Here is a 12109-nt window from a genome sequence, read left to right as displayed (position 1 = left end):
CACCCTGATTTGGACAAGAATTCGAGATAAATGTGATCTGATGAGTGGTCTAGTTCTAATCCAGGATACTAATGTTTGGTAGACAACTGCACATCAGACTTCTTCGGCAAGCTTCATTACTGAATACTCACACCTATAAAGATGCAGATTTTCAGCACCATGTCACCACTGCACAACAACCAATTAAATCCCACTTTATCAGAAACATGGAGACTTGAACAACATAAGTGTGATAAAAACTCGGGGCTTCCACTGTGTACATTTTATTATCACTACTGCTTCAGGATTAGAGCAGAAGCAGAAGCGCTGTCACTCCCTGCTCCTCCGCTGGCCTGCGCTCACATTGCACTTTAACAAGAAAATGATCAGGACACGTCCAGTACTGGCGGGATTAATCTGGGTTTGCTTGATTCGCTCCAGTCTATGAGGCAAACTTTTCCATGGGATGCTGATGAAGTTGCTCTTAATTACATGACCGATCTTAAGTCTTTCAAGAACAACAAACTGGGACTCAAAACTTGTTCTTTGAAACACTTACACTATTGTTGTGTAAGCCCCCCCACACACACACACACACCCCCCCACCCCCATGTGCTTCAACCTTCCCCTGAAGCATTTAAGCATCTTAAAGACATTAACATATAGTAAACTTCATCTACCGCACACTGTGCAGATGAAATAGGGACAGAGTGTGTATGTGATCACGTGTGTGTATGTGTGAGTATATGGAGATACTGTACGTGAGCAGAGAGCAAAACTCTGTGGTGGTAGCCTTGAGGGAGGCAGTGAGCGTGAGGGTGTGTGTGTCAGGAAGAGATTGAGTGTTTTAATTAAGGTGCAGACAGATGCTGTGGAGAGGAGTAAAAACAGCCAGAAGGGACCCAAGACAGCAGGATTCATCCCCCTGTCATACTCACACGCACACGCCTTCACCAACTTCTTGTTGCTCTTAGGTGGTAAATTAGCCTCTTTCTGAATAAATGTGTATAACCTCCCGCACCAATACACACATCAACACACCCATACATCAAGGTACCTGAGTGTTCCACCGTGTGTGTTCTCCGTCGAGTTGTGAAATGAGCTGCTGGGCAGCAGCGATCGTATCCTGGGCTTTGTTCACCTCAGCCTCCAACTTAGCTGCTTCTGCAGTGTGACACTGAAACCTGAAGAAAGAGCAAGAGGAGGAAAAGAGACCATTCAGTAGAGAAATGTGTTGTATGCAAGATTATTAAAGGTTTGAGAAACATTCAGGCATTAACTTAATTTACAAGATAGATTAATTCTCAGGAGTTGCCGATGACATGATCAAATCACGACTCACTACATCACATTGTTAATAGCAGATCCACTTGGAGTGCTTTCAACTTCAGGTGGAGTGCTGACTAGAGACTCTAGAGATGTGATCGTATAAGATAGTATATGATTACATCTGCTTTTAAACCTATACGACTTTATGTTATATCAGCCTAAAATTATGTCTTCATATTTGTGACTCTTATATATATATATATATAAGTATAAAAAAAAACTTTAAGGGTTAAATAGATAGTAAATATAGGAAAAACGCTATTTAGTTCAGAGATTGAGGTGGGGGAGGAGGATGGTGCAAGTAAAATGTATTTTTCTTTAGTTGGTAGAGCTAAACGACACATGGCTGAAAAGAGCAAAGGTTGAGGAAAGAAGGGCAGCATCGAGAATATAAAAGGTTAGGGCAGTTTGAAGTACACCTTTGTGGAACTTTGACCTGATAAACAATCATACTGGCCAATGTCCATTCATTAAAACGTGGTGGAAGACACTTGACCTTAAAACAGTATTGATTATTTACATCTTTTATTCATATAGCTGCAAGCTAGAAGTATACAGACAGAACAGAGGGAGGGATGCTGCATGAATGGCAGTGAATGAGGGATTCTTTACTCTTTATACTTTTATGCTTAGTTTTTTCTATTTCAGTAGTTTTGAAATTATGTTTTATTACAAAAACATTACAATGGTTATTTATGACAATAAAAAACAAACTAAGATTTCCATGCCAGGTGAAATATGACAGAAATGGAAAGAATCAGAGGCAGAAAAATAGATTTGGAGGAAGATACATACTTCTCTTTCAACTCGCTGACTTTGGCTCCAACAGAGTTGAGCTGGTGCTCCAGCTTATTCTTCCTGCTCTCTGTTTTCCTCAGGTTCCTGGACACACACACACGCACAGAAACGGAAAAATATCTCACATGTGTGTCACGTAGCTTGAAGCACGGGGTCATTACATAAATCACAAAATTAATATGAGCAAAGTTGGAAACTTCAGTTTGCAACTTTTTACTTGATCCTTAATATAGCTCATGACCAGGTGTGAGGTTGTGTTTGTGGGGGTTGCAGGTTCCTACTCAAGCAATCCGGCCTGCTCTCTCTCCAGCGGCTCGATCCTCTCTAGGACGTGGGAGTACTGGACGTTGGCTTTGACCCAGGCAGCCAGAGGAGCAGCTGCCGCACTCGCACGCTTTGCATTCTGACCGCAGCAATGACAGCGTCACAAGGCAGAAAGAAGACGGTTAAAACAACAGCCCCAAAACAATCATGAGACCAAGTGAACACATCATCAGAAGGTTAATGCGATCACAGAGATTATCTTTCTATAACCATGGGTAGCTGACCTTGGGGTCAAAGGAGGCCTTGTTCCTGGTGAGCAGCTCCTCTACACTCTGACGAATCTCAGGGGTGATGTTCCTCACTTCGAATGTCGCTATGTCCTCCCTCACACCCCGCTTAGCCAGAAAACTACAGAAAACATGAGTAAAGGAAAAAAAACAATAAGCAAGAGAGTGATGACTGAGGTATTAAAAGCTATATGGTGTTAAATAATCTGACACTTCACTGGAAAGCAGGCTTTTAAATAAAGCCATATGAATATGTAGTGGGGGAATTTAAGTGTTGGGAAGAGATGACAAGTTTGAATATTACATCTTTTACACAGGTCCAACTTGAACAGACATTGATTCTCATTCATTTCTCCTAAATTTCCTGACCGTGTCAAACCTGTCCTCTCCTTTCTGCCATCACATCTAATCACTTCCTCTCACCTCTCGTTGGTAACCCGAGAAGTGTTGAAGAGCCTTGTCAGTTTAATTAGTTAATACGTGGTAACTATCTAGCCATCCTTCTTTTCCACTCTTCTTCTGTCCATTCTTCCCATCCCTTTCCCTTTCTCACCTCTTCATGCTGACCCAAGATGTGTCGAAGACGCCCATCAGTCTCAGCACCCCCTCCAGGATGTCTCTGATGACGTCAGGGGGCATACGCAGCGAGCGGATCTCAGACAGAGCTTCAGGCTTAATGTTTCCCACTGCACGCTTTGACTCATCTACCAAAGGCTAGAGGGGGGCAATGGTAAGCAGAGGGAGCAACACAAAGGGAGGATAAGTAGAGCAGGGATCGCAAGAATAGAAAAGGTACAGGGCCTGTGTAGGTGTGTATCTCTAGTAACTGACAGATAACATCATACTGACCCTGTTCACACCTGGTATTAAGTGGTGAGATCCGATCACTCATACCACATGTGGAGGTGGTCTGAGACGCATCAATAAAACATGTCTTCACTCTTCTCAGTGACCAAAACAGAATGATTGATCATGTTTTCTAATGGGTGAAACCTTTCTGACTGTGACATTGTCATTGGACTCATCTGTAAAGTCAGACTGGGTAAAACAACACAATTTGGTCTTCACGAACTTATAAATATTTGCATATAGAGCGAAGGAGTGAGATCTGATCAAAAGTGATCACCACAGACCCCTTCAGGGTGCATTCTAATGTCAGGTCTGAATAAACAAATATAATGCTGTCCACTTGTGATCGGATTCTCTCAGGACAGAGTCAACTCACCTGTACTTCCTTCAGCTCATCATCAATTTTCGCTTTCCTTTCTTCAATCTTGGAAACTTCCTGAGCCATCTTTCCCTTTATCTTCTCCATCTCCGTCTTCTGGTCACTAGCATTCTGGAAAATGAAAAGGATCATGTGATGTTTGATTTGTTTAATTAAAAAGACAGCCTTCGAGTTTGTTATATCTTATATGATCTCCTCTACTCAACCTGATATTCACAGAGAAATCCTGTCCCCTGACCGGGATATATTACAACCTGAACCAATTCAAATAAGCCTGTTTCTCAGTACTTCAATTTACCAGCTTCAGGCGTGATTCTCTTTGAACATTATCTCCCACACTTCCTCTCTCACCTCTCTACCCCTAAAATCTATCCATCTTGTTGCATCAAATCTTCTTTCAAGCTAATCTCGTCATTGATTGTCTCCCCATCCCTCAAACTCTCCCACAGTTAAGCCTTGACCTCTTCCATATACGGCAGCACTTTTCTTGTTTCCTCTCCAAATCGTATTTTCCCTCTTCCCCAAGCATCTTTTACCCTCTCTCTCTTGCCCAACTTCCTCCATCTCCTCCCATCCTCCCTGCTGTCTCCTTCTCTACAGGAGACATAGTCACCACAGCCCAAAGGGATAAGTGGAGTTACTAATTATCACTCTGAAAACTGACTGGCTTTCTCTTCTTTTTTTTTTCTCTCCTTTCTTCTCGCTCCCTACTTCCGTCCATCTCACTCAAAAAGCAGATTCCCCACAGAGAGAAATACAGAAGGATATAATAACTAATGTACAAACGTCTGCTTCATTTTCCTCATCCATCCATCCATAACCCCAAATTGCTAAATAGAAAACTGGATGAAAATTCAAAGAACAAACAAATGCAACTGCATCCACAAAATAACAAGTGAGTTCACAGCAGTGGGTTGAAAGCTGTGGGAATCCAGAAAAAGTTTTCAGAGAAGGAGAGGAGAGACAAGAAGAGTGGCATGGTGAGACATGAGGAGGACTGAGATATCACTTAGAGGAGAAGTGAAACCCTGCAGGACCCAACTGTCCTGCTGGTCACTGAGTGTCTAAGTTACACACAGTCACACACAGTCACACACAGTCACACACAGACACACACAGACAGACACACACAAACACACACAGACACACATTCAGTGACAAACATATATACATACACACCTGCATGGAGGTGGTGATTTCCTGTAGGGCAGAATCTGCCTCCTGTTGTTTGGTCTTCAGCAGTGCACTCTGCTCTGCAGCTCGCCTCTTCAACTCATCCACCAGAGCTTTAGCTTCATTCAGCTTAGACACACCTGCCTGCAGTGACAAGTCCAACATAACACGTCTGACAAATAACATCAGACTTATACAGTATATGAGTAAAGACAACCTTAAATTCAACACCAAGTTTAATAGTGTTGAAAGTTTAGTTATAGGTTTATCACTGCTCAACATTCAGTCAGTTATCATCCTGAACTCTGGTCACCACAGTGACATGACATACACATGACTGAACGTGATTAGTTCAGCTTGCAAAGGGCTGAAACAAAAGATAGTTTGAATATCATTCTTTTTTTTTTATAGCAGTTATAAAGCGTAATATAATTATCAGCTTGCTAGCAAGAACAGTACAGGCTAGCAAATTAATCAGGCTTGGTGGATGATGCATTTACTGCATTTATGTTATATGTGAGTTTTAATTATTTCAGCCTTGCCTACATTTAAGTATGGAAAATCTTTATCGAGGAGAAGTAGTTGTACTCTCTTGTGAATTTGAATTGTTTAGTAGAGCTGATATTTTACCTGCAGATGCTGTTGTCGCGTTGTGAGCTGACTTTTCTTCCGGCTGTATAAAGCAGTGTAAACATTCAGAAAGGCCATGTACTGGCTGGGTGTTGCACCGTGCTCTCTACATGATTCATGGACCATCAGAAACAAACGGCACAAGTCTCCCTGGTCAGAGCCTGCTGGGAGACAAAGAAGTGTGTGAGCACAGATTGTTCGAAGTTATAAAGTATTTCATATTACATTAAACTGAAAAATGTGATCGCAATATCGTTAATAAACTCCTGAATATCTCATTGTTTCCACAGTATAGGATTTATTTTTTGTATTTCAAATGTGAAAAATTAGAGTTGAGGTACTGATCAATATACAGATAAAAATGTTTGCCAATTCCTACACAAACCTTCTTTATACAAGGACTGAAATTCACACTCTCAAAATAACTGTATTTCCAGCTTTTTCAAGTCTTTCAAATTAAAAAGGGAATCGTGTCTCTATGTATGTATACTTTAGGCTATTGGATAACTCCTTGATACAAACTTATATTCTCTGATGACTTAAAAGCTGATGTGACATTACAATAGTCATTAAATAAAAATCTTGATATTCTTAATGAATGACAAAAACATTCAATTCAAAAGAGTAATTCGAAGAAAATGAGTCTTTTCATTAATACAAATCATGCTTGGCTTCACATACATGCGCTCTCACCTTTAGTATTTTCTCTTTCATTCTCAGCCCCTCCTCCCTCTGTCTTTGCCAGCAGCAGCTCAGGAATCTGAGCAGGTTAACACAGACCAGATGTTAAATTTAGACAGAAATCATTGTATGTATAAAAAAAAGAACAGTTTTTCTCTTATCTGCATTTTTAAAATGAATGTGCCAGGTCTGTACCACTGGCAAGCAAATTTACTTTAAAGGCCTCATGGGTATGGGGTTAATATTGGATCTCGAGGCCCTGGATACTCCTAAGTCATACAAGTGTGTCGAGGCTCTTGCAGTGACTGCTAGTGTTAAACATTTTCAGATTCGTGAATCTCCATGCTCAACACTGGCATGTACTTTGTCATTCCTTTTTTCCGTTTAATATCCATTTTTTGTTCTTATCTCGTTCTTCTACTCAACATCCTGCTCTAACCTTCTTCATGCTGCTTTCGGTCCATCCTTCCATCCACTGGACAGAACACTTGCGGTAGAAAGCTGGGTTGCTCTCACAGTTGATGGTGAAGTTAGTGTTAGAGCAGTCCATGATCAGAACAATGTGAAGGTTCTGCTGGATTCCTAAGAGATGTATTAAACAAAAAACTGTTGAAGGGTTTTTAGCACAGAATGAGGACACAGTAAATGAGAAGGAAACAGACAGTGAGGGACAATGTCATTATGTGCATGAGTTATTGTATCTCTGATATTCTCACTGGTAGCTGGTATCTCCCTGACAGAATCGAATAGTGAAGGGTGAGCAGGGAGCTCTTTAGTGGGTTTACTTTGACAATAACAGAGCTATTGATTTGATTCTCCAGCAGTTACATTAACCTCAGTGACACTGGAAGATATCTGCAGTCCACACACCACTGCACAGCAGCGAGGCAGAAGGACGGAGTCAGATACAATCATAGAGGATAAACTGAAATACTGTATAGACAGATAGAAATACTGTAGTGAGAACAATCCCTGGATAGGAATGACACATGTAGCCGGGTTTTACAGTGAGAAGACGACCAGAGTTCCAGATATATAGAAGAACAATGAATAACAAAGAGAGAATCTGCAGTACTGACTGTGGGAAAAGTAGTTGTAGAGTGGCTCTGTGAATCCATCCTGGGAGGCAGAATCTTTGAGGGAGGACAGGAGAGGCTCCAGCTCCTCTGGGGAGTACAGACCTGGAACTTCACCTTTAACAGAACACGCACAATAAAATTATATGTGTTTTTTGACATAGTAGCATCTCAAAGAGGGAACTAAATCCTGAAGATCGGAGGGCCAGCATGCATCAAAAGGGCAAACTATGATTGGTTGTACAGCACTATTATAGTTATGCCTCACTCTACTGCATTGCTCATATTCCAATCATGTCTACTGAAAAGCCCGCTAGGTAATTCAAAATTCTACTCTTATCAGTAAAACATGTAACCTCCTGAGGCACTACTAGTCAAATAGGTTCTCATAAAGATGTAAATAAGATAAGAAAACACGCTCAATAACACAATTACACACCTGACGACAGCAAACTGTTGACCATCTCTAAGAAAGCTGGGTGAACAAACTGATAATCCTCTAACAGCAGTACCACCTGCTGACCCTCCAGACCTGCCAGCTGCATCACCTACAAACACAGTACACACACACACACACACACACACACATTATGAATTTGTAACACGTATATCATCAGTAAGTATGTATTTATATATATAAATGACACGAGAAGACATCAGACTTTCTTTAGACACTGTAGGTACATATACTATTTAATGGTTGAATACAGGTGTCATTCAACAATCACTCTGTCGATTTAAATCTGAAATAAAACACTTGATAGACTGCTAATGGGAAGACAATGAAAGTGCTTGCCAGTAGAATGCTATTATCTCTAAGTGCCCCATGCTAAAAGAGTGGTTGGAATGATGTGAGCCATTTGAGCAGATAAAAATCGTATAAAGGCAATCCTCCATTACCGTCTTGAGATCATTGCTGAAATGCTTAAGAGAGTAAGCACGGGAGATTTTCGGTGTGAACAGTGTGTATCCGTGCATGTGCGACACCAGGCACGTGGCCGTGTGCCGACCAACTCCGCTCCGGCCTGCCAGCAGCAGAGAGCCGCCGGCCCTGCTCAGGACCCGATCCACCCTGGACACGAACTCGTACACTTCCCTGAACAGGAGGAGATCCAGCTCCTTGTTGTCGCGACTGTACAGCACGACTCCCTACAGGTGAAATGGGAAGGAACCGATACACGTGAGGAAGTGCAACTCAGAACACATAAACGAACACAATCTCAAATGAGATACAAAGATAACAGCAGTTATCTTTGCTTTTACATGTATTCAGATCCTTAACTTGCTAAGTTACAACACTAAAAAGGAAAAAACCTTCATAATAATAAGCAGTGCATTCAATATATAAGTGTTTACAAGTATATACAAGGTTACAGTCAACACAATTCATACAAAATGTAATTTAATAGAAGGATTAAGGAGAATAAACTTGAAATATAACAAAAACACAACTTTCTCAAAAAATAAAGCTCCTAAACAATTTCCAACATTTATATACACACAACCCCCAAGTGTGACTACACACAACAGTTCCTCACTGAGTACCTTCTGTATAACTTGTTTTAAGTCGGCAGAATCCAGACATCCCAGTTGTTTCCCATGAGGAGGAAGTGGCTGGCCTGGAGCCATTACAGCCCCTTCAGAGGCTCCCCATGTCACATAGAAACCCTCTGCACACAAGAAATATCATGCACTGTCAGTAATACATACACATGCTGTATGTTACAAAATGCACACAAACTGAGCACAGCCAGGGCAGAACTGTCACAAAAATAAACTGACACCAGTCAAATGAATGTGAAATCGGATCAAATATATGTCTCAACGTTAAACCTATAGATATACTGACTTTATTTCAAATCCCACAGCTAACAAACCAGATATTGTAGAGAAGCAGGCAGGTGTTGTACAAGCAGAATGCACATCTGGCCACAGTAAGGAAGAGGCATTTCTCACTAAGGTTACAAAGCAACAGACTTTAACTGATGCTTTTTAACACATTAGATACCAATGCAGCCAACAAGTTGGTGGAGCAAGGTGTGTAGACGACTGGCTGATAAAAACAGAGCTATTGTATCTGTCAGAGTAACTGACCTGGTAAGTGCCTGCTAAGAGCTGCAGATGAATGCCTGCTAGTTAATCCCAGGTCTCACGTTGTAAAGGGTGACCTAGACTCATTGTCTAGCTTCTTTTAAAAGTTGTCTTCTTATGAAAGATTTTAACAAAAGATTAACATTGGTGGTTATTGAACCTGACTAATCCAATGTATTTATTTGTTTATATAAGTATTTATATGTTATTGTTCTACCACTTTGCTTATGTGCCATTATTTTATTGTCATCGTTTCTTCATTGTAAAACACTTTTTGCTACAGTTGTGGTAGTTAACTTTGTATCTTTTCTTTTTAGTAGTTTCTAATAAAACCTTGACCATAGCTTTGTTTCAGGATTGGCCCAGCCTTTCTGCATTATGCTGTGCAGATGCTAGATATATGTTAGAGTGCATATAGTGCTACAGTGTGTACCTTTATATGCAAGGAGGACAAACTCTGAATTTGTCTTATTTCTCCAACACTCGTAAGGGGACATGTACCATGTTAACAACACTAGACAGCTTTCTTGATTCTTGACTTGTTCTCATTTATCTCACACTCTGAGGTAGCAGACTCGGAAGTGTCGCTTGAATCTTGACAGCTTGGGCTAGGATTTGAAGCCAGTTGCCAACATCTCAACACTGCTATTACTAAGAAATGGAAATGTTATTTCTAGTGGGAGATACTATATTCTCACTGAGTGAATAAGAAATGTACTAACCCACATTGTTAGGTAATATTTAAGTTGGTTTGAGCTGTCAAACTAACTGGAAAAAGGAAACGATTTATTCATGTCATGTCAGTTTATAACAAGCAAACAGATTTAAAGGACAGAGCCAAAACATGTCTCCGGATGTTGCTTTCATTCAGGCATCAGGCAGCCCAGAGCTACATCTTGTACATTCTTTTGACTGTTGGATCCATATGAGCCTGCAAACAGCCTTTCAGGATTTGAATTAGGGAATAGGTGTGTGAGTGTGGATCTATCTCATACCAGTCATGTTGTCCAGAGCGTCAGAGCCCCAGTCGCCACGTATGATGGAGGAGAGGATGTTATCGAAGGTGTGAAGGTCTTTGGAGGAAACTAGCCGGTCTCTAAACAGCCTCCTGGCCTCATACGCCACCACCTCCAACACGCTGTCAGTCACATTAGACTGAGCTGCAAACCAAACAAGATTTTGGGGGATAAATACTCAATAGGTTATCATAAGGCATTGAAATGCAGGAAGAGATTTACTGACTAAATATTTAGCATAAAGACTGACAGCTGGTCACACATTACATTTCAGAGAATTATCGGCAAAGGAAACTTTTCCTTTTTTCAAAGTAGGCTGAGTATTTTATAGTTTCAAAAAGAACAAAAAAGATGAATAATTACGACCTGACTCAGACCTCACCATTAGTCTAAGGTCTGTTTTTGATGGGATAAGACGTAACCAAAGCACCAAAGCTAAAAAGAGAGCGCCAGAGGGACCAGCCTTAACTGGGGTCTCAGAGGCCCCTGGCTTCAAAAGTTTCTGTCACATTATATTGAAAGAGCTGAAGAAGAGAATCTAGTGGAGACACAGCTGACACTCAGGGGTTTTCCTGACATACAAACATTTTAAAACCACAGAAGAAACACAAAAGTCATCATGCTGCGCATTTCATATTTCTACAGCTTAAAAAAAACATACAGGCATAAATAATCACATAGAAAAAGACTCAGTCACAACCATCTCTGATCATCTTAAACAGACTGATGAAATCCGCCATCACAATGCATTAGTCAGCTCTCAAAGACACAAAGTAAACTAAAATGTTATTTAGTTTGGTGCATACCTCCGCCCAGCAGTCCTTTATGAAACCACATCTAAATTCACTAGATCCAGATTATTGGATCTGTATTCAAATTTAATGGCCCATTGTACCACATTCTTCCACCATGTCTCACGGTAATCCATCCAGTAGTTTTTGTGTAATCTTACAGAGATGAAAACTTAACCTCCTTGGTGGCGGAAAAAAAAGGTTATGTTCCTAATGTAATTTGAGTGCAACACAACAAAGGCGGCAAGCTAGAGTTCATTACAGATGACCACCTTGATATGTGAATACACAAGCACACTTGGTAGTGGGCATAAATTCAATCTTAGCGTCAACTATGTTAAATTAAAAAAGATGATAAAACTTAACTCTTATTATATTTTTCTGTAAATTAGATTGAATTGCAAACAGTAAGGTTGTGAATGTTTTTAAATATATATTGTAAATATAGTTATTGCAATTACACACTCATACTCAACATTTAAAACATCAACACAGTGAAAGAATCCAGATTGGAAGAGTTTTTACAGGAGCCCCGATGAAGGTTAACAATGAGAGCTAGTGGCCAGTAAAAAAATTATGAGCACCGGAAAAGAGAGGTTTGTCTGCTGACTTAGTTAATTAAGATAAATGATCGGACTCACTATCACCACAGCAACACACTGTAGAGAGAGAGTGACGGAGGGAGATATGGAAAGACGGCAAAGGGGGAGAATGAGGAAGAAGACAAGACTAGTGACAGAGGACATGAGGGAAGAGTGGAGAGAAC

At 40.6% G+C, this 12109-nt stretch overlaps 1 protein-coding gene across 1 annotated transcript in view; it reads right to left on the bottom strand.

The window, feature by feature from the left end:
• The window catches only part of LOC128440342 (cytoplasmic dynein 2 heavy chain 1), a 104036-nt gene that overhangs the window by 57262 nt on the left and 34665 nt on the right, over positions 1-12109 (bottom strand). The window contains exons 52-66 of the mRNA XM_053423031.1: positions 10532-10696; positions 8991-9115; positions 8346-8594; positions 7885-7993; positions 7449-7562; positions 6809-6951; positions 6382-6448; positions 5689-5852; positions 5065-5202; positions 3883-3996; positions 3211-3371; positions 2655-2778; positions 2388-2509; positions 2104-2190; positions 1037-1163 (exon numbers count right to left, since the gene is read on the bottom strand). Of these exons, the coding sequence (XP_053279006.1) occupies positions 1037-1163; positions 2104-2190; positions 2388-2509; positions 2655-2778; positions 3211-3371; positions 3883-3996; positions 5065-5202; positions 5689-5852; positions 6382-6448; positions 6809-6951; positions 7449-7562; positions 7885-7993; positions 8346-8594; positions 8991-9115; positions 10532-10696 (2009 nt within the window). The remainder of the gene's footprint in view (positions 1-1036; positions 1164-2103; positions 2191-2387; positions 2510-2654; positions 2779-3210; positions 3372-3882; positions 3997-5064; positions 5203-5688; positions 5853-6381; positions 6449-6808; positions 6952-7448; positions 7563-7884; positions 7994-8345; positions 8595-8990; positions 9116-10531; positions 10697-12109) is intronic.

Source organism: Pleuronectes platessa, chromosome 5, assembly GCF_947347685.1.
Source record: "Pleuronectes platessa chromosome 5, fPlePla1.1, whole genome shotgun sequence".
NCBI lineage: Eukaryota > Metazoa > Chordata > Actinopteri > Pleuronectiformes > Pleuronectidae > Pleuronectes > Pleuronectes platessa.
The sequence above is the reverse complement of the archived record's forward strand: the minus strand, read 5'-3'. Positions and strand labels throughout refer to the sequence as shown.